Source organism: Sorex fumeus, unplaced genomic scaffold (genome assembly GCF_029834395.1).
Source record: "Sorex fumeus unplaced genomic scaffold, SorFum_2.1 ptg000122l, whole genome shotgun sequence".
In the NCBI taxonomy this organism is placed as follows: Eukaryota; Metazoa; Chordata; class Mammalia; order Eulipotyphla; family Soricidae; genus Sorex; species Sorex fumeus.
This window is the reverse complement of record NW_026606179.1, coordinates 61,696,339-61,716,297: the sequence shown is the minus strand read 5'-3', so window position 1 is coordinate 61,716,297 and position 19,959 is coordinate 61,696,339. Positions and strand designations below refer to the sequence as shown.

Sequence of the window (19,959 nt, the reverse complement as noted above, 5' to 3'; positions counted from 1 at the left end):
CGTGTTCCTGGGCGACCCGGTGGGCACTGCTTCTCCTTGGATGCTCATGGCGGGCCAGGAAAGCCCTGTGAAGACTCCAGACCCGCACAGTCAGAGGCCGCGCTGAGTGTGGCCCCCAGGGCTCGGGAGTGTGCAAGCCTAGAAGCTTCTGGGGTGACAGCACCAGCCAGTGTGCGCTGGGCTGTCCCTGAGGGGCTGGGCAACAGTGCAGTGGGAGGCGTTTGCCTGGTACCCAGCTGACCCGAGTTCTGTGCCTGGCACCCCATAGGGTCCCCCGAGCCTGCCTGCAGTGATCCCTGATAGCAGAGGCAGGGGTGACCCCTGAGCACCGCTGGGTTTAACCAAAACCAAACAAAGAACCCAACCCACAGCCCCCCCCCCCCCCCCAACCCAACAAACACTGTGCTGAGAGCTTCCGGGTCACATGGAAAGCATGTGCCCTGCCCCTTCTCTGCCAGGGGCTCTCCTTTTGCGTGGCCAATGAGGTCAGCTCAGGCTGGATGTCCCATCTTTCCCGGGGGCAGGGCTTGCTCCAGTGCAGCTGTGGGGACCACGGGAGGGCCTGGGCAGTGCTGGGAGGTAGAGGGAGAAGCACCGGCCACCCAGGCGTGAGGAGCGTCCACCCCGGCACCGAGCCGGCCAGTGGCCACCGCCGTCTGTGGAGCCATCCCGCGGGAGGGCAGGCGGAAGCATGGATCCCAGCCAGGGCCGCAGGCCAGCGCAGGGCAGGGAACGGGTCACGCTGGGCAGGGAGCCCCGGCAGCACCCTGGAGATCTAGATTCTGCCAAGTCTCTGGCTGGGGAGGTCCAGCCCTGCTCCTGGGGCTGCGCCCGTGATGGGGACACACAGATGGGGGACGCACAGACGTCATTTAGGAGATAACGGGGCCGGCCCGTCATCCTCCCCGCATGCCCGGTCCCTGAACGTCCTGGCACAGAGAGCCGCAGCCATCCAGCGGTGACTCTGCCCAGTTTACGTGAGGCCAAAGCGAGCCACGATCCAGCCTGGCTGCGGCTGGGGATGCGTCCCTGTCCGCCCCTCACAAGACCGTCTGGACGTGACATGAAAAATGTCCCGAGAGTTCCCCAGCTCAGGGCCATCCATCCTGAGCCCGACTCTGCATTTCCTTAGGGGCTGGCGGGGGTGGGGGGGGCGGTCGGAGAAGTGTTTTTCGAGAGGGGGAAGAGGTGTGATTAGATTCCTCTTAAATGTTACATTCATCCTTGTTAATCAAAAATTAGTAGCTCTTAAAAAACAAAAAACAAACACAGCTCAGCTCCCCGGGAAGCCGAGAGCGCTTCCTGTGGCCCGTTTAATTACACAGAATGAAGCAAAATGCGTCCCTCTGCCCCTAGCTGCGGAATTAACAAAATGAGCTATAATGGTGGCCAGAGCTGGGCGGTGAAATTAAAGGTGATTTTTAATTCGCTTCCCTATTCTCTTCAGTGTTGGTTAATTCTTTTCTACCATGAGCAAATATTACTCACTGAAAAAAGCATTTACGTTTCTGAGAGAAGAGGAGGAGACCCGAGTTTAGATTTAAAATAGCTGCAGAATCCCCAGGGCAGTGAGTTGGACATTTGTCCCCCAGGCTGTTCTTTCTGGGATCATCGTCCTCCTGGTCACTTCCGTAGGCTCTTTCTGCCCCCAGGAGGCTGGCCTGCCCCTCCCCGCCCTGCCGGTTCCTCTCTGTCCCCCGGAAGAGGCCCCAGCTCAGCACCGGAACTTAGGAAACTGGTGTTTGGTCAACTAGCCTCTAAGGTAAGTAAGGGGAGGGGAAGTGTTGCCGGAGGAAGCCCTGACACAGGAGGGCAGAGCCAAACCCCCAAGCCCAAAGAGCAGAGTGGGGACCCTCGAGGCTTGGCCATGGTTCTTGTCTCGGAGGCGCTGAGTGACTGTGAGGAAGCCTCTGAGAGTTCTCTCGGGGAGGAGCACAGTGGGGGTGGGGAACAGGCCCCTCAAACCGTGTGCCGAGGCGAGACAAGGAAGCACGGGCCTAGGAGTCAGTGTCTAGGAATTCTATGGGGTTGGGAGGGCACTCGCCTTGCATGTAACTCGCCTGACCCGGGTTCAACCCCCGCCACCCCATGGTCTCCTGAGCACCACCAGGAGTGATTTCTGAGTGCAGAGCCAGGAGTCAGCCCAGAGCATCGCTGGGTGGGACCCAAAACCACAAACCACAAACCTAAATGAATGTGGACGACAGAAGGCACATCCTCTATGTGACAGTAGCAGAGTGAGGGCACCTGGGGGCTGGGGACAACGGGGGCTCATGCTCTGAGGGACCAGCCAAGAGTTCATAGACAGGGTTCATAGCTGATAGATGGGGGTACACACATCTCAGAATGGGTGAAACTGCCCTGCGCTCGCACACACACACACACACATGCGTGCACACACAAACACGCACACACATGCACACACACATATGCACGCATACACATGCCTATACCCATGCCACTGGACTCTGCCATAGCGGTCAGGAGATCCTGCCCCAGGGCGAACCCGGCCCTCCACCTGCGCATGTGAATAAAGTTTTATTGGCACACAGCAGGCCAGCGGGTGGTCATGGTGGCCTCAGCAACACAAAGGCAGACTTGAGCCGTGACACTGTGACCATGTGTCTTGCATGTGGTGTCACAGATACACTTTGCTGCTCCTGCTCCCACCGAAACAGGGTAGAGGAAGAAGCACCAACGGGAGAGGGACGAACGCTCGGGGGCCACCTGCCCTGAAATGACCACGGCCAGGACAGTTCAGGGCCAGGAGCTTAGAGCCCAGCGAGGAAACATGCAGCCCCGCAGGCACGGGTGTGAGCGCCCAGACTCCAGGCCACAGGTAACAGGGGTGTTCAAGGCAGTGTAGCACGTGTGTCAACCCTGTTTCGCTTCTCTTCCTCCACTGGCCTGCTTGGGGCCGTGAGAATGTCCTGGCAGGGGCACCCGGGCACGCAGGCAGGGGGGCAGAGGCTTAGAAACCTCACCCTGAGGGCAGTCGGGTTCCGAGTCTCTTAGCTGATGAGCCTTCGGCCTGTGTCCGTGTGTGTGTGTGTGTGTGTGTGTGTGTGTGTGTGTGTGTGTGTGTGTTTCAGTGTGTGAATAAAACCTTGACAAATCTGTCCTGGCTGTGTGTCTGTGGGTATCTGAGCTCAGGCTTGGGGCCCCCTAACATTTGGGAGTCCCACTGGGATCTCCCGCACTAACAGACCCACAGGCCCGAGACTCCCTCTTGGGGCGCCACTGAGTCAGTGGCTCCCGGCAGACAGTCTCCGTGGCGCTGCAGGGGTTAGCGGATGGTGGGGGGTCCAGTCACAGCCCAGCACTGGGCACCCTGAGATGACTACTCAGCACTCTGGGAGCAGGAGGGGGGGGATTCTCTTCTTTCATCCCCTCACATGGCGATGGGGGCAGGTGACCAAGGGGGAGATCATGTGGCAATGAGGAACAGGGACTTCATTAACCCCTGCCACACTGCGGGTTACTCAGGCCCCAGCAAATCTCCCCTAAGCTTTGCACGGAGGCATGAAAGTGTTAACCAGGGACTCGCCAGCCCAAAGCCTGGTTAAACTGGTTTTGCCAAGCACTGCTGACCTATAATCTCTCCTACCAAACAGACTTCTTCGGGCAGGGCACTCCCACCAGACTTCAGGAGCCCAGCGGCCCCTTGTGGCCATTCCTGGACAACTGGGCAGTGGAGTTCTAAGCTGGGACGCCCTGTAGCACGCAGAGCCACCCGGGACCCAGCAGGGCTAGTTGGCATGAGTGATCCGAGCCCGAGTGCCCAGTCCTTAGCGCTGGACGCTTCCCTTTTGAGCTCCCAGCATGCATCTGTGCACATGGGGGGGACGCGGCAGGGAACCCCGTGGACAGATGCCCATTGGCGGTCACTGTGAGAATAGGAGCCTGGATGTAGGTGTCCAAGGGGGACTCAGGCGGGCCCAGAGTGGGCACTGCCCAGAGCCACCTGCCCTGCCCTGTTGGCCCCCTGCTCCCGATGTCCCGGGTGTCAAAGCCGGAAGAGAGCGGGTGGGAGACGTCATCCGCCATGGGGAGACAGTGCCCCCTGTGCCCGGACGGCCACAGGGCACACAGCCTGACTGTTTGTTTTTCTTTCTCTCTCTCTCTCTCTTTTTTTTTGTCTTTTTGGGTCCCACCTGGCATTGCACAGGGGCTACTCCTGGCTCTGCACTCAGGAATTACTCCTGGTAGTGCTTGGGGGTCCATATGAGATGCTGGAATTTGAACCTGGGTCAGCCACATGCAAGGCAAACGCCCTCCCCATTGAACTATCGCTCTGACCCCTGTTTTTTTTTTTTTTTAATTTTTAAAATTTATTTATTTATTTTTTGGTTTTTTGGGTCACACATAACTCCTGTGATGCACAGGAGTTACTCCTGGTTTATGCACTCAGGAATCACTCCTGGCGGTGCTCAGGGGACCATATGGGATGCTGGGAATCGAACCCGGGTTGCCCGCGTGCAAGGCAAATGCTCTACCCGCTGTGCTATCACTCCTGTTTTGTTTTTCAAAACCTATTTTTCCTCTTGTGAAATTAAAGAAAATTTTTGTTATTGAAAAAAAAATCGTAAATGCTATTTAAAGAAGCTTTTCTTTCTTTCTTTCTTTCTTTCTTTCTTTCTTTCTTTTTTTTTTTTAAATAAAAGCTCCTGACTTGGGGCCAGCAGGACAGTACAGCAGGGGGGAGGGGGGCCCTTGCCTTGGGTTCGATCCCTGGCAACACATAAGGCCAGGAGGCACCAGGAGAGATCTCTGAGCAGAGAGCCAGGAGTCAGCCCTGAGCACTGCCAGGTGTGACTTCCCTGACAGAAGAGATAAAAGCTTGTGGATGGAGCCCTAGCTGAGCCTGAACCCCACCCTGCTCCTACACACTCTGGGGGCCCTGGAGAGCCCATGACATGACGGGGAGACGCACAATCACCTTTCTAGATGCTTCATTAACTCCGTTTCACCTTTCTGCCTCATTATGCTTGGGTTGTCATTGCTGGTCCCTCGCTCCTAAATCATTTAACACGTCAAGGTCCCCTCCCCCGCCCCCAGCCCTCCTCCTGAGGCCCAGGGCTGGGCTTCCCAGTGAGGGTCTTGCTCCCTGAAGCCCCTCGCCACCAGGCGGGCACCGGCTGTGTCCCTCACTAGGAAGCTCGCTCCTGCAGGTCGTGCCCACATGTTCTAGCTCACCCGGCCGGGACGCAGTGGGTACGATCCCGCCGCCAGTGTTGTTGGGCGAGGGCGGGCCAGGCTGGCTCTCTGGAGGCCTGGGCCAGCCATGTAAAAGTAGGTTTGGGGGAAGGAGCACGTTCAGGGGAGATGGTTTGTGCTTCAAGAACCTTGATTTGAAACAACATTCCATTAAGGAGATTTGAAACAACGTTGCATTAAGGAGATTTGAAACAATGTTGCATTAAGGAGATTTGAAACAAGGTTGCATTAAGGAGCACCTTTCCCAGGCTGGAGAATAGAGAGGGGGACTGGGTGGTTTGATCCCCAGCTCTGCGCGTGTGCCCCCAAGCCCCAGGAGGGATCCCTGAACACAGAGCCAGCAGGAAGCCCCGAGCACTGTTGAGTGTGACCCCCAAACAAGAACAGTCTCCTTACACATCCCACACCTCTCTGTTCGCCCCCCTCCGCCCCACAGCAAACCTGGCCGCTGCCCGCTTCTCACTGCCCACCACGTGACCTGCTGACCCCCGACACCGGCCTGCTCTTCGTCCTCCCCACCTCCTTCCTCCTTTGCACCCCACCAAGCACCCAGGCTTATATGCCAACTGTTTTGTTTGTTTTTTTCTCCGCCCACCCCCTCCACACCCCAAACTGGTATTGCATCTCCATGGTTCTGTGTGTGTGTGTGTGTGTGTGTGTGTGTGTGTGTGTGTATAGCACTGCACTGCCCTCCTGTTGTTCATGGATTTGCTCGAGCGGGCACCAGTAACGTCTCCATTGTGAGACTTGTTGTTACTGTTTTTGGCATATCGAATACGCCATGGGGAGCTTGCCAGACTCTGCTGTGTGGGTGGGATACTCTCAGTAGCTTGCCAGGCTCTCTGAGAGGGACGGAGGAATCGAGCCCAGGTCAGCCACGTGCAAGGCAAACGCCCTACCCGCTGTGCTATCACTCCAGCAATATATATATATGAGTGTCTACCTCTATGTCTGCGCCCTAGTCCCAGCCCCCTGATAGCTTGTTTTATTTTATTTTGGGGCCACAACCAGTGCTGCTCAGTGCTTATTCCTGACTCTGTGCTCAGGATCACTCCTGGCAGTGCTCAGGGGACCCTATGGGAAACCAGGGGTGAAGCAAGGCAAGTGCACTACCCACTGTGCTATCTCTCTGGCCCCCTGTTGAGCTGCTGCGTCCTGATGGGCCGACCTACTGTCAGAACTTGTTAGATGTCTGTGAAGTGGAGCCATGGCTGACCCCACTAGGTGCTCAGACTGCAGCGGGCCGGCTCTGTGAAGACCCATTTCCCTGCGAGATTCCTAAGCTCAGCAGTTCACGCAGCGGCTGGCCACAGGGCAGAGGCAGGTGAGGGTGGTCAGCCCCTCACCTGGAGACTCGAGCTCCAAGACCCGCTGAACGCATATGTGAGTTACGAGACACGCGGCCCACAGGCTCCTTACCCGCCTAGTGCCGATGGCCTTCCTGCTAGGGCAGCTGATGGGCACACGGAGGTAATGGCAGGTCAGGCACCCCTGTGAGCCCCAAGCGTCAGTCTTTCCCAATCAATGCTCCCCCCCCCCCCACCCCCGCCGCCTCCAGCACTTTGGAGACAAGCGTCTATCCCAGATATCTTTATCAAGATGAAACAGAAAAAAAAAAGCCACAATCTAAACAGATTCAACAGCTTAGGAAACAGCGGGCCGGGATTAATCTTCACATTTGTCAGTGTTTCCTGTATTGGGCCTGCGAATTAACTTCTTGGGCTGACGAGAACCATTCTCCTCACCACGTTCCCAGAAACCCAACTGAAATCGTGTTTTCCCTAATGAAATTCTGGCCTGTAGCAAATTCATAACAACATATGTGGACGGATGTGGAGAGGAGGCCGGCTCGTGAAATAACCTTCCAACCGCTTTTCCAGACGGCCGGCTGCCAGCCCGCACCTCTAATTGAGGTTAATATTGAAAACCTTGTGGGGCCGGAGAGGAGCTGGCCAGGATTCTAATTTTGGCCACGCAAGATGTTCAATCTTTCAAAATTCTGTTGTTTAATTTATTAGGCTTCATTTCTCCGCTGGCATCTTCATAACAGAAAACTCCGACCGCTGAAAAGGCGCGCGGCTCTGCTGATATATTTGCATAAATAATTAAACATTGGATAGCAGAGTTGGTGATAAATCCTAGGCCGCCATAAACCTCCAATGGAAGGACATTGCTTTAATTAAAAATTACAAAGGCGCCTCTGTGAACCACTCATTTACATTTGAAGCTCCCGGTTTGTTGACTCAAGAAAAAAAATCTCATTAAAAAAAAAAAACCCACCCAGAATTGACCTCACCCCAAATCCTATTACTGAGGTCAGGAACCACATTTAATTAAGATGAACTGCTAATAATATATTTTAGTAGATGGAAGCTCTTCTCTTAATTTCCCCAGGTAGAAATGTTATTATTTGGCCTTTATGGTCTGATTAACATTTAAAAGGCGGGAGTCGGCCCATATTAAATTCTTAAATCTGGCCTGGAAATTATTATTATTATTTTTTGTTTCTAAAAGGCACCTGAGACCCCCTCCCCTCTCAAGTTCCCATAAACGCTAAGCCAGCCTGTGTTCGGAACCCCGTGGGTCTGAGGCTGATGCCGGCGGCAGGCGCCCACGAGACCAGGGGAACGGTTTTGGCCTCGGAGAACTTGGGAGTTGCAGAACCATGTGCTAGCGGGGCTGTGGCCCGTGGCCCTCCATCCCCACCTGCTTTTGTGATTTCCTCCGAATGCGCTGAAGTGTTAGGCCAGGCAAGTTGATGGAGAAAGGGCCCAGACGAACCCCAGCAACACCTGGACAAACCCCAGCAATGCCAGGAACAAAGCTTTTGGGGCTGGGATATTCACTGCGCGCTGCATTCTCGACCACCTGGGCTTAAAAACCAGCCGAGGAAGAGTCCCAAGGCAAGGGAAGCAGGACTTGAAGTCGGGTCCCCAAAGGGGGGCAGACTGGGTTGCCACTCGCAGAGAGAAGAGGGCGGGATCTGGCACTGACCTACAGACCCGAGACCAGGCTCCCTGGCTGTGCTGGGGAGGGTGTGGCTGGGTGCTTCTCTTTCTCTCACAGGAGGGCACCCCCCCCCTCCGAGCCACAGCCACCCCGACTCCCTCTTGCATCCAGCCTGCCTTATCCTCCTATCCTCCCAGCTACGGAGCACCGACCTCTCACAGGGCTATGGGGGAGAGCCGCCTGGGGGACCCCCTCCCCTCTTCCCAGCTGGTCTGTTCACTGTGTCTGAAAAGAGGTCCCACATGGGAATGGGGCCTGGGCTGTTCACCCTGAGGGAAGGTCCTGACTGCACAGACAAGGAAGGATTTCCACAGTCAGGCCACCCTCGCTGCCCATGCTGCCTATGGTCACTGGATCCCAAAGTGCTGGCCCACTCAGTGCTGAGTCACAGTGCTGAGTCACTCTGTGCTAAGTCACTCAGTGCTAAGCCTCTCGGGTGCTAAGTCACTCAGTGGTAAGTCATTCAGTGCGGAGTCACTCAGTGCTGAGTTCCTCTGTGCTAAGTTGCTCCCAAGCCCAGGCAGAGGGGCTGGGAGGCCGTGGGCACGGCTGGCTCACGTGCTTCCGGCGTCCCGAGACGAGGGCTCAGCGCCTGTGAGCGTCAACTCCAGGTCGCAGGGCAGGCAGGAGTCTGAGAAAACCAACCCGCTCTTTCCGCAACAAAAGCATCAACCACGCCAGGAGGGGCCCAAGTCCTTTCCCAGCATTCTTCAGGAAATTAATGATGCATTAAACAGCTCCGCCACAAGCACAGCCACTGACCTTTGCAAAAATAATTGCTGGTGATTGGAAGTGATCTAAATATTCGACAACAAGGGGGTGAGGATGTCCCAGCACACACACGCCCGTCATGGGAGAGAAGAAAGAAGAGAGAGGCAAGAAGGGAGCCCCCCTCCCCCCCCCCCCCCCAGCTTCAGGCTGAGCTCGTGGGGCAACCCCACAGGGAGGGGCCGGGCACAGCGGGCAGGGGATGATGTCCTGGGGGAAGGATCGCAGATTTCAAAAAATCACCTTCTGTTTAGTTCTATCTTTTTCTTTGGCCGTACCTGGGAGCATTCAGGGCTTCCTCATGGCTTTGTGCTCAGGAATCACTCCTGGAGGGGCTCCAGGGACCTTATGGGTGTTTCCTCCCTCCCCTCCCTCCCTGCCTGCCTCCCTCCCTCGCTCCTGCTCTGATTTTTCTTTCCTTATCTCCCAAGCGTCCTCCCAGCACTAGCCCTCCAACCCTCCTCCTCCTCCCCCTCCTCCTCCTCCTCCTCCTCCTCCTCCTCCTCCTCCTTCTTAACCGCCTTCTCGAAGGTTCCCTCCACGATCTCTCTGAATTATTAATACGGAGAAACCGCATCACTCAACTGAGGCGTTTCATGTCGGCAGAAACCGCAGTATGCAGGGGCCTGTGACCCAGTGGGAGGACCCGGCCTGCCAGGGAGGGGGTCCTCTAACCCGGCACCTCCCTGCTGGGACCGGAGGCAGCACGGGTGCCTGCACACCTGCACACTTTGCCTTGGTCCCGGGTGCGAACGGCTGGACAGGAGGGTTAGAAGCCAGGCCCGGACGTGTGGGCGAAGGGTCCCGCGTCAGCCTTAGTGGCCGCTCCTGCCTCGCCAAGGCTCACCCGCCCCGGACTAGGCACCCCCAGGACACTCTGCGGACTGAAGCTGCCACGTGGGGTCTCGCCAGGGAGGGGGCGGGGACCGAGATGCCCCCCGTGAGCCAGATCAGGACAGTGTGAGCAGGGGAGGGACGACAGATCAGCCTGTGGCCAGCTGTCGCGGGCCGGATGCTTGCTTTCGCAGGAGAAAGGCACAATGTGTGCCAATGTGCCTGCGCCCACAAATGTGTGCTGCTGTGCCCCGGGGACTGAGCATGGGACTTGTGGAGCGCAGGCCTGGCCGGCAGCGGGAACCGGACGCCTATGGGGACCCTCCTCTACAGCACCCGACGGACTCAGGGGTTGGAGCCTGGGAGGAGGCCTGGTGGGTGCAGGTCTGCAGACCCCAGTACTCCCCACCTTCCTGGGGAGCCACTGTCCCCCTTCTGCAGTGATGAAGCAGCTGGCCGAGTGGCAGTGGTCAGGGCACCCTGGGTAGGGGGACCCTCCCTTCCCCTCCCATTCCCTCCCTTTCCCTCCCCCTTCCCTTCCTGGCCTGTGTCTCACGCCCCAAACCACGCAGCCCCCAAATACTCTTTGGGGTCTGGCCGGTGCAGGAAGGGGGGGGGGGTGAGGGCCGCTGGGGCACCTTGCACAGGCAGTCCATGCCGCCCACCACAGGCACTTCGCCGAGATGCCTACTTTCCGTTGGATGGACCACAAGTGGGCACCGAGAGCTAGGCCGTGGCCGCTAGTGTCCCCTCTGCCCGGCCGTCTGCGCGGCCCCTCCCGCCAGCCCAGCCCACCTCAGTGTCTGCCCTGTGCCCTCCCATGCATGCGGTCGCTCCTGTCACCCCTGTACCCCTGTGCTGTGTGCCCTGTCCCATCCCAGGAGCCCCACCCTGAGGGTCCCTGCCCCCCCGGCCCACCCACCTGATGGTCTGGTGCTGCAGCGAGTCGGGGTCCGTGGCATTGACCGTGAGCAGGACGCTGCCCACCGAGACGTCCTCGCGCCGCGTGACGGTCATGGGGTCCGGGTAGAAGACAGGGCCCTCGTTGACGTCCAGCACGGTGATGTGCACTGTGGCCGTGGAGCTGGGACCGTAGGCCACGTCGGGCACCAGTGGGTCCTCGTTCTCCACCTTGATGAGCAGCGTGTGGAAGGCAGAGATCTCGTAGTCCAGCGGCTGGAGCAGAGACAGCGGTCAGGCCCCTGGCAGCAGGGACGCCGGACACAGAGGCGCCCTGGCCCGGGGCTCGCTCAGGGCTGAGGTGAAGGTCACCGGGGTGGGGGCAGCAGACAGACTCAGTGCTCAACCCCCCCCACCCCTGCTGTGATGGTCCTGCTGTGTGGCTCCTGCCCACACCCCACCCCTGGCTCGGGGACCTCTCTGTGCGCTGCCCTCCCGGCCACCTGTCCCCGCTGTCCCCTGGGCGCGGGCCTTATTGATGTGTCCCAGCTGCGGCAGGAAATTGAAAATGCTTCTGAGGCAGGCGGCAGAGGCTCGGTTCCATTAATATTTTATCGAGTGTCAGGGAGGGCACGGCCTCTGTCCTACGGCTTCTGGCTGGAAAAGCTGCCTGCGGGGGGAGGAGGGAGAGGCTGGGGGAGGGAGGGAGAGGCCTGGGCATGGTCCCTGCAGGGGGCGGGGCTGGCCATCCAGGTACCAGGACCTCAGGGTGTGGCCTTCTCCGAGGACGGAGGAGAGGCAGAGTGGGAGGACCCTCCAGCAGACAGGGTCACTCTGTGCCGTTCGAAGCAGCTGGCGTGGCCCCGCCAGGAAGCAGATGCCCCTTTGTGAGAACAGTTTGGGCCCCGTTGGAGCCCGTTTGGGAGAAGGACAAGCCAGAAACACTGCTGTACCTCCTGATTCAACCTCGCTGCCCGGTTAGGGCTGTCCACCCTCTCTAAGGCTGAGGGGGTCCTCTCTCACGTGGCTAACAAGTGTCAGGGGGAATTGGCTGGGGGAGGGGCACCTCCCTGCGGGAGGGCTCCCCCCTCCCTTGACTGGCTGCCTCCTTGCTTTGAAGCAGTCCTAGGGAGAGATGTGATGCCTGGAGGTCTGGCAGCCCTTTTATGTCCATGAGGAAAAAGGCTACAGGTGCCCCCTGCTGGTCGTCTGCCGCCTTGCACTGCCTGTCCATCCTTGGTGGGCCTGCCTTTAGCTGTCCCCGCCTGCCTTGGGTGGGAGGAGGCTTTGACTCAAAACTGAGCTATCAGTGAGTGACTGTTCCCTAGTGAGTGACTGTCTCCCAAAGGAACCGCGACTCCCCAGGGAGATGCTGGAGAAGGGAAAACTCTTCTCCCATCTGAGTCGAAACACCTCCAGATCTCCCGAAGTTCACCATCAGATGCATTCAGAATCCCATTTTAAATAGTCTGTTAGAAAACAGGGTCCTTACTCGGCAGCGCTGGGGATGGGGGCAGGGGGGGACGGTGTTGGGGGACGGGAGTCAGGGGCTTGCCCGAGAGAGGCAGGCTTGAGCCTACCCCAGCTTGAGGCTATTTTGGGGGGAGCGGCACACTGACAGGGCTTGGGGTGATTCCTGGCTCTGTGCTGGAGACGGACTCAGGGCTGGCGTGTGCGGTGGGTGCCGGACCCTGCACATCTCCCAGCACACAGCGTGTGGGACCCCCCGAGCCCACGGAGCAGGGAGGCCGGGCTTACCTTCACCACGGAGAGCATGCCCTCGTTGGTGTGTGGGTTGGTGTGCACTTCGAAGCTCTGGGCCGGGTTCCCGTTGATGATGGTGTAGGAGGCCCTCCAGGCGCCCGTGCTGGGGTCATCCTTGTCCTCCACCGTCAGGTTGACAATCACGCCCACGGCCCCTTCCTCCACGGTGGCCTGGAACTGCCAACAGAGTGGACGGACCCTCAGTTTCTGCAGGAACTGTACTGACCCTTCCCGGGGTTCTCCTGGCAGCCCGGGCCAGGCGCACTGCTCCTCAGTCTCACCCCGGAGTGCCCCTCCCAATGCTCCTGGGTTTGCTCAGAACTGAGCCCACGTAACGGGGCGGGGCGTGGGGATGGAACTCGGGTCCCCAGTGCCCCTGGCGGGGAGCAGCCGGCGGCCCGAGCCTGTGCCCATCGGCAGTTGACAGAGGGAGCCGTGCACACGTGCAGGACTTTCTACCTTCCTGCGGGCACCAGTGCCCACTCCCGGCCCCAGGCACGTGGTTTGTGAGTGGAGCAGGGGGTCCGAGCCCAGACTCGGGGTGCCACCTTTACTAAGGCCTCATTCTCCCCAGACCCGGCCGCTCGGGCATGGTGTGAAAAAAATCCCCTCCAAGGAAGCAGATAAATCACTGTTCGGAGACTTGTTGGACCCACGGGTTTTAATTGTAAGACATCTCAAACGCTTGTTGCCAGTAGGTGTGTTGAAAATAAATCAATAAATGAAAAATCAGCTTTCCGGGAGAGACGGGGGCCAGGTCTCACTCCGGGTGGGGCGCGGGGAGCTTTGTTTTTCTCTTTACCTCGGACCCCCTCCAGGTGAGCAGTCATCTGTCTGCAAATAGTTTACAAACAAGTAATCCTGGCAAGCTGACAGGAAGAAGAAGTGCCTCGGAATCCCAATGAGCAGGAGAGCGACCGCTGGAGACAGCGGCTGGTAAGAAAACCCCCTCTGTTCCGAGGAGGAGTCGGAGGACAGATGAGGTTTCGGGAGCAGAGGCTGATTAATTGGCTGGTAAATCATTAATCATCAGCCTTCTCCTGATGTGGGGTGGCCTGGCGTGGGCTCATTTGTCTCACATCCCTCGTACCCCACACCTGGTGGGGGGCTGCTTCCCTCCCTCAGGAGGGGGATGAGAGGAGGCCGGGGTCACCCCTCGAGGTTCCAGGGAAGAGCCCGTCCCTGGGCCCCTGTCACACTACTTCCTGCCTCCCCACCCCCATTCGTCTGCAGTGGCCAGAGCCAGGAGGGAGGCCAGTGCTTGTCCACAGCCGTTTGTCGAAGGCTCGGAGTTGAACGCCTGGGTTCTGGCATCTCAGCTGCTCCCGTTCCACATCCCTGGGGATGGCCCAGAACTCGATGATGGATTTTGGTCCCCGCTGACCACACGCTGACCACAGCTCACAGTCTGAGCTCGTGCGCCTGGGCCCCGCGTGGGCTGCGGGCTGGAGTGAGGCTGGGCTGGGGGGTGCCGGGCCAGCCCGGCTGGGCAAGGAGACTGTGAGGTGCGTGCACGGGGGGAACCCTGCCAAGGCAGGCAGCGGAGGCAGCGGGGCACCGTCCGTTTCCAAGGACAGACAGTGAGCGGAGGAGGCAGAGGGCCCGCTGACCCCCCAGACAATGCCATGCGTGCAGAGGAGACACGGAGATATTTGTGAATAAAGGAAGAGTCTGAAACACATACAGGGGTGTGGCAAAGTGGACGTCAATCCTGCCGACTCTGCCACTTGCGTGAAGGTTCCAGAAAGGTGAGGCAGGATTGACCCCCCTACGCCACTGGGTTTCAAGGACATTTTCAGAGGCACTCTGCAGCATTCCTGAGGGGCTACACACTGTGGTTCTCGAGGGGCTACGCCTTGCAGTTCCCAAGGGGCCACTGTCTGAATTTGCCACATGTTAGGCAATTCTTCCTCTGTTGGCCCTTAGTATTGTTGAAGATTTTCACAGATATTAGAATTTCCATTTTATTTTGGTGTGGAGATAAATATGAGAATTTTCTCTGACCTTAAAATTTTCTTTTTCAAAAGCCAGCTTTTGAGAGAAGGATGGAGGAATGATTGATAGATGGTGGGCTGCCTGGGTGAAGGGCTGGCTGGCTGGAGAGATGGATGGACAGATGGACAGATAAGTGGATAGAAAGATTACTGGCTGGCTGGATGAATGGAAGGAAGCTGACGGGCTGGATGGATGGAGAGATGGATGGAGAGATGGATGGAGAGGTGGATGGATAGAGATGTGACTGGCAGCTGGGTTGGTGGCCAGCTGGCTGAGTGGCCGGCTGGGTGGCTGGGTGGACAGGTATATAGAAGACTGTCTGTCTGTCTGTCTGTATGTCTGACTGGCTGGCTGAGTGAATGAATGTCTCTGTCCATCTATGCTCTGAGTCTAGGGAGACACACATCCCCTGTGCAGCATTCCACGAGACTGTCTCATGACCTGGACTGAAGGGGATGGCACGGGACACAGCTGTGGGTAGGCACACATCCACATGAGCAAATTGATCCCAGGGGAACGAGAACGTGGCATTACTCTAGGAACTCCCAATGTGGCACTGTGATGCTAAAATGTTCTTAAGTATAGTAATGTGCCCACAGTCACTTTCATTTACCACCTACCCAACTCCCACTTCTCCCTCCCTCTCTGTCCTTCTACCCATAATCTATCCATCATCTACCCTCTAACTCCATCCACTCACCCATTCATCTTCCTCCCTCTCCCCACCTACTGTTTCCTCCAGCACCCACCCATCCATCCATCCACCCACCCACCAATCCATCCATCCATCCATCCATCCATCCATCCATCTACCTATCTACCCACTCACTCACCCACCCACCCTCCCATCCATCCATCCATCCATCCATCCATCCATCCATCCATCCATCCATCCATGTGATCATACATTCACCTATGAAAAATTTCCTCACTCCATCCATCCACCCACCCACCCACCCCACCCAGTCACCTATCCATCCACCTACCCATCTACCCACTCACCCAGCCACCCAGCCACCCGTTCATCTACCCACTCACCCACCTGCCTATCCATCCATCCACGCGACCATACATTCACCTATGAAAAGTTTCCTCCCTCCATCCACCCACCCACCCACCCACCCACCCACCCACCACTCCACACAGAACCCAGCCAGCCCTCCAGCTAGCCAACAAATATCTGCTGAGTGACTTGCGTGTGCGAGACATTCTACAGTACTAAGTTCTGGGGGATACACTGACAGTGAAACAGACACGACACCCATATAGTTATAAAAATACACTGGGTGCTAGGGGAGAAGCAACACAATGATTGAAGATCTTGCAGCTTGGGAAGGGGTGACAGGGGTTGGTGCCTGCCCTGGGCAGGGTGAGTCACTAGGGACGGATTCCCGGGGACTCTTTCCTGAGGAAGAGTTAGGTTGGTGGGTGTTTCTCAGGCCCTTTGAACAATGCAATGTGCACTCTCTTCCCTCTTGAAAGGAGCACTCAGCAGGGGAAGGAGAGGAGAGCACTCCTGGCATCTGGCAGAGCGGGTGCAAAGGCCAGTGGCAAGGGGTGTGTGGGGAAGAGGGGCATTAAATGAACACTAAGACGTGCTCACCCCAAGACGTGCTGACACGGTTGCCCCAGACACAAGTGAATTAGTGGATTCGTGGCTCAAGGGCAGGAGAGGGTGGGGTTTGCTCTCAATTGACTGCCCAGGACAGAGTCAGAGTATGTGGCCCTCAGCTGCTGTGGGAAGGTTTTTGGAATTTGCCCTGGAAGCAAATGTGAATCTAATCAAGGGACCAGATTATGTTTAAGTCTACTCCTGAAGGAGTTCAGGGAAAAAAAATTTTAAATATAGAAAACATTCAACACAATTATTGTATTCATTGTTAAGACCATTATCTGATTCTTGCATAAACTATAAAGCCAGTTTCCCTGAGCATCCATTTAGAAACTCATTATTGCTTAATTAAATACTCATTCTATTAATTCTATTCAATGTTTTAACCCCATTATGTAATTCAAGAATGGAAAATTAAATAGATTAAAATGAAATAGCACCATTTTACATTTCTGTGGCAATGCTCACTTGGTGATTTAAAAACAATAGACAGACATTCATTTTCCATGGGAGAGCAGGACGGATTATTGATTGTAACATTACTTCCTTTAATTAGAAAAAAAAAATAGATAAAGTTACTTTCCTGTTAAACCGCGTGGCAAACCAAGCACACGATGTATTTGGACATAATCAGTGGGAGGTTGGCTTGGGTTGCACACAATCTCCTCCAGTTCAGAATTGAGCTGTGTTCCTTGACAAGGCTGGCACTCGGGCACAGCCTGGCAGATGTGCCACCCAGAACTGCCCCTGGCAGCTTGGAGGGGGCGTCTGCAGAGCCCAGGAAGGGTGCCCCTCTATGCGAGTGTGCGAGAGGTGTCGGCGAGACAGCAGGCCCACTGGACAGCTGGGGTCCAGCCTCCTGAGATCTCGACCCTGGGGTGTGGACACTGAACCCGAAACGTCGGCCTGTAGTTCTCTGGGCCCTGGCTCGGCCACACCGAAAGGCAAACGCCCGGTTTCCCCACACCCAAATGTCCCCGTGTGAGGACGAAAGCCTGAGGTAGAAAAATCATGAGAAACTGAACTTGCTAAGACTCTGGGCGAACACTACAGCTATAGGAAACAGACATCTCATGGGTTGCTAAGAGCCTCGTGGGTAGAAATGGAACTGGCAGGAATATTTAAGGATCTTCCGGGCGTTGCATGGTGCAAGGACAGAATTTAGCGGTGATGAGGAGGAGATGGAGTGAATTTGGTACCACTGAAATTCTTAGCAGAAAATTGGGGGAGGCAGTTCCTGGCCCTGGGGCAGGTTCTGGTCTGATCACAGCTGGCCCCTGTGGCTGTCCATGGGGGCACGGTGTTGCCAGGCCCCGCTGGGCCCTAGAAGCCTGAGCTCTCTGTTTGGTTCTCCTGGTGTGACAAGGCATGTGGCAGCAGAGTGGCCCTGGCCCAGTGCTCCCTGCCTGCAGTCTGCCAGGGTCAGCTGCCCAGGGGCCACAGCAAGAGGGGAGAGGGACGCTCTTTGCGCCCTTCCTGGGCTCGGTGGACAGGGGTCTGTCTTGTGACACACCCAGACAGTTCGGTTTCACAGTCCTGTCCCTGCTGTGGGCCCGAGCTGCTCCAGGCCAGCTCAGGAGGCTGCGGTGTTTGGCGGGACCCCGGGCGTGGTTTCCAGAGAAGTACAGGGCCTGGGTGAGCCGGGGAGGGTCTCAGAGGGACACTAAGGGCTGTTCCAGCCGCACGCCGTGCCCAGGGCCCGATGGGGAGGACAGCCCAGGTTTCAGAGGACAGCGGCCTCTGTCCCCATCTGGTTCATGCACTGGAACTCAAAGGCGACAACTTATCCAATTGTAGAACCTGTACAGAATTAAAGTGAAGAGCGTGGAGTGGGGGTGGGGGGCTCTGGGCTGGGGGTCGGGGATGGGTCATCCTGTCCTGCGTGGAGCCCTGCTCGCCGTGCGTGCAGGGCCTGGAGTCCCGGTTAGCCTGCGGGCCCTGGAAGCGTTTCTAATCAGAACTCCCACAGTTAATCTCCTGCCCCCGTTCCCCAGTGCAAATAAGGACACGCGGGGCCGCTTTCATTACCAGGGATTTGTACCAACTCATACACGGGATTGACTTACAGCGTCTAATTTATATTTAAATCCCAAATGTCCCGGGCAGAAGAAACCACTCTAAATCCATTGTCTTTGTCTGCACCGCTGTGCCCGCTGCCAGGGCCCCGGCCACCGCAGCCTCCACCCACAGCTAGTCAGGGAGTCCCTGGGGACATCCATGCTCAGGGCATACCCGTGCGTCTGTGTCTCCGGGTGTATGTGTATGCACACATGTGCCTGTGTGTCTGGGCATGAGGCCACGTAGATATATTGCATATTGCATAGGGCTGGAGCAACAGCACAGCAGTAGGACGTTTGCCTTGCAGGCAGCCAGCCCAGCCGAGCCAGGTTCGATTCCTCCACCCCTCTCGGAGAGCCCGGCAAGCTACCGAGAGGATCTCGCCCGCACGGCAGAGCCTGGCAAGCTCCCTGTGACGTATTCGATATGCCAAACACAGTAACAACAAGTCTCATGATGGAGACATTACTGGACCCGCTCGAGCAAATGGATGAACACTGGACACAGCAGGGCGCGCCCATCCTCAGTTGCTGCCCAAGCCCCTCCCTGGACCCACAAACCCTTGCTTTGGGGCCAGGCTCAGGGAAGTGCTCAGGCCTGCAGTCCCCCGGCGCCCCCATCTTTGAAGGGTGGGTGGAGCTTCCCCCCCTGCACTTCCTGGTCAGCTCACCCTTCTCTTACCCCACCCTCTGGCTCACGAAGGCCCAAAGGCTGCCCCGGGCCAGGCCGGCCATGCTGGCTGCCCTCCACAGGAAACCTGCATTTCCTCGCCCCCCCATCGAGTGATTAAACGCTATTAAATATTCCAAAAGCTGCTCTGGGCTGTAAACACGCCAGCAATCAAGGGACAATGGCGGGGCATGGTGGGAAGGAATTACCGTAATTACCCGGAACTGCTCTCAGGAGCCTTCTTGAAATGCGGCAGGTGGCAGGGGTCCTGCAGGAGGCCCCGGGGAAGAGGTGGGGTGGGTGGGGTGGGGGCCCTGGGGGCGTCACTGGTTGAGGGCAGGAAGGTGGGAAGGAAGATGGGGAGAACAGGACCCCGACTATAAGCAGGTGAGTCTTCTGGAAGATTCTTCCGTGCCAGTGGGAGTCCTCCCGGGAGCAGGGAGAGTGTGTGTGGAGGGGACAGGGGGCCTGGGCATGGGACAGCGTGGGGAGAGGCAGAGAGGCACAGGGACAGGAGAGACGGGGGGGGGGGGGAATGTTCCAGATAGGACAGAGAGAAAGGACTGGGCCAAGGCACTGACAGTGGGAGGGCACTTGGATGGGCTCACCCAGGCCCTGGGACCACTTGTGGCCCCTGAGTCCCACCAGGAGTGACCCTGAGTGCAGAGCGGGGAGTCAGCCCTGAGCACAGAGCCGGGAGTCAGCCCTGAGCACTGAGCCAGGAGTGACCCTGAGCACAGAGGTGGGAGTGAGCCCTGAGCACAGAGCCAGGAGTGACCCTGAGCACTGAGCTGGGAGTGACCCCTGAGCTCTGCTGGGTGTGGCCTCAAAACCAAGACAAAATAAAGAAAAAAGATGCAAAAGCAAGAGAGGGCAGGGCAGGGAGAAGGAAGGGGAGAGGCGGGGTACGGGCTGGATTTGACTTTTCTTAAATAAGAGAATGGGCAGGGCAGGCGTGGCCTCTGGACACCTTGGACATCCCGGGGGGTCCCCAGCAAAGCAGGGGGAAGCTGTAAAGTCAGGGGTCGCAGCGGCTATCCCTCTGGACATCTGTGTCTGGGAACATGGAGTCTTTGTCACTGACCGGGAGGGCACAGGAGGTCTGTGACCCTCACCCCAGGAGGCGGGGTCCC

The 19,959-nt window shown here is 57.4% G+C and overlaps 1 protein-coding gene across 1 annotated transcript in view; it reads right to left on the bottom strand.

Moving 5' to 3' along the window:
• CDH13 (cadherin 13) overlaps positions 1-19,959 on the bottom strand; it is a 1,034,759-nt gene that overhangs the window by 260,817 nt on the left and 753,983 nt on the right. Inside the window, exons 9-10 of the mRNA XM_056135632.1 lie at positions 12,487-12,669; positions 10,751-11,004 (exon numbers count right to left, since the gene is read on the bottom strand). Coding sequence (XP_055991607.1) covers positions 10,751-11,004; positions 12,487-12,669 — 437 coding nt within the window. The remainder of the gene's footprint in view (positions 1-10,750; positions 11,005-12,486; positions 12,670-19,959) is intronic.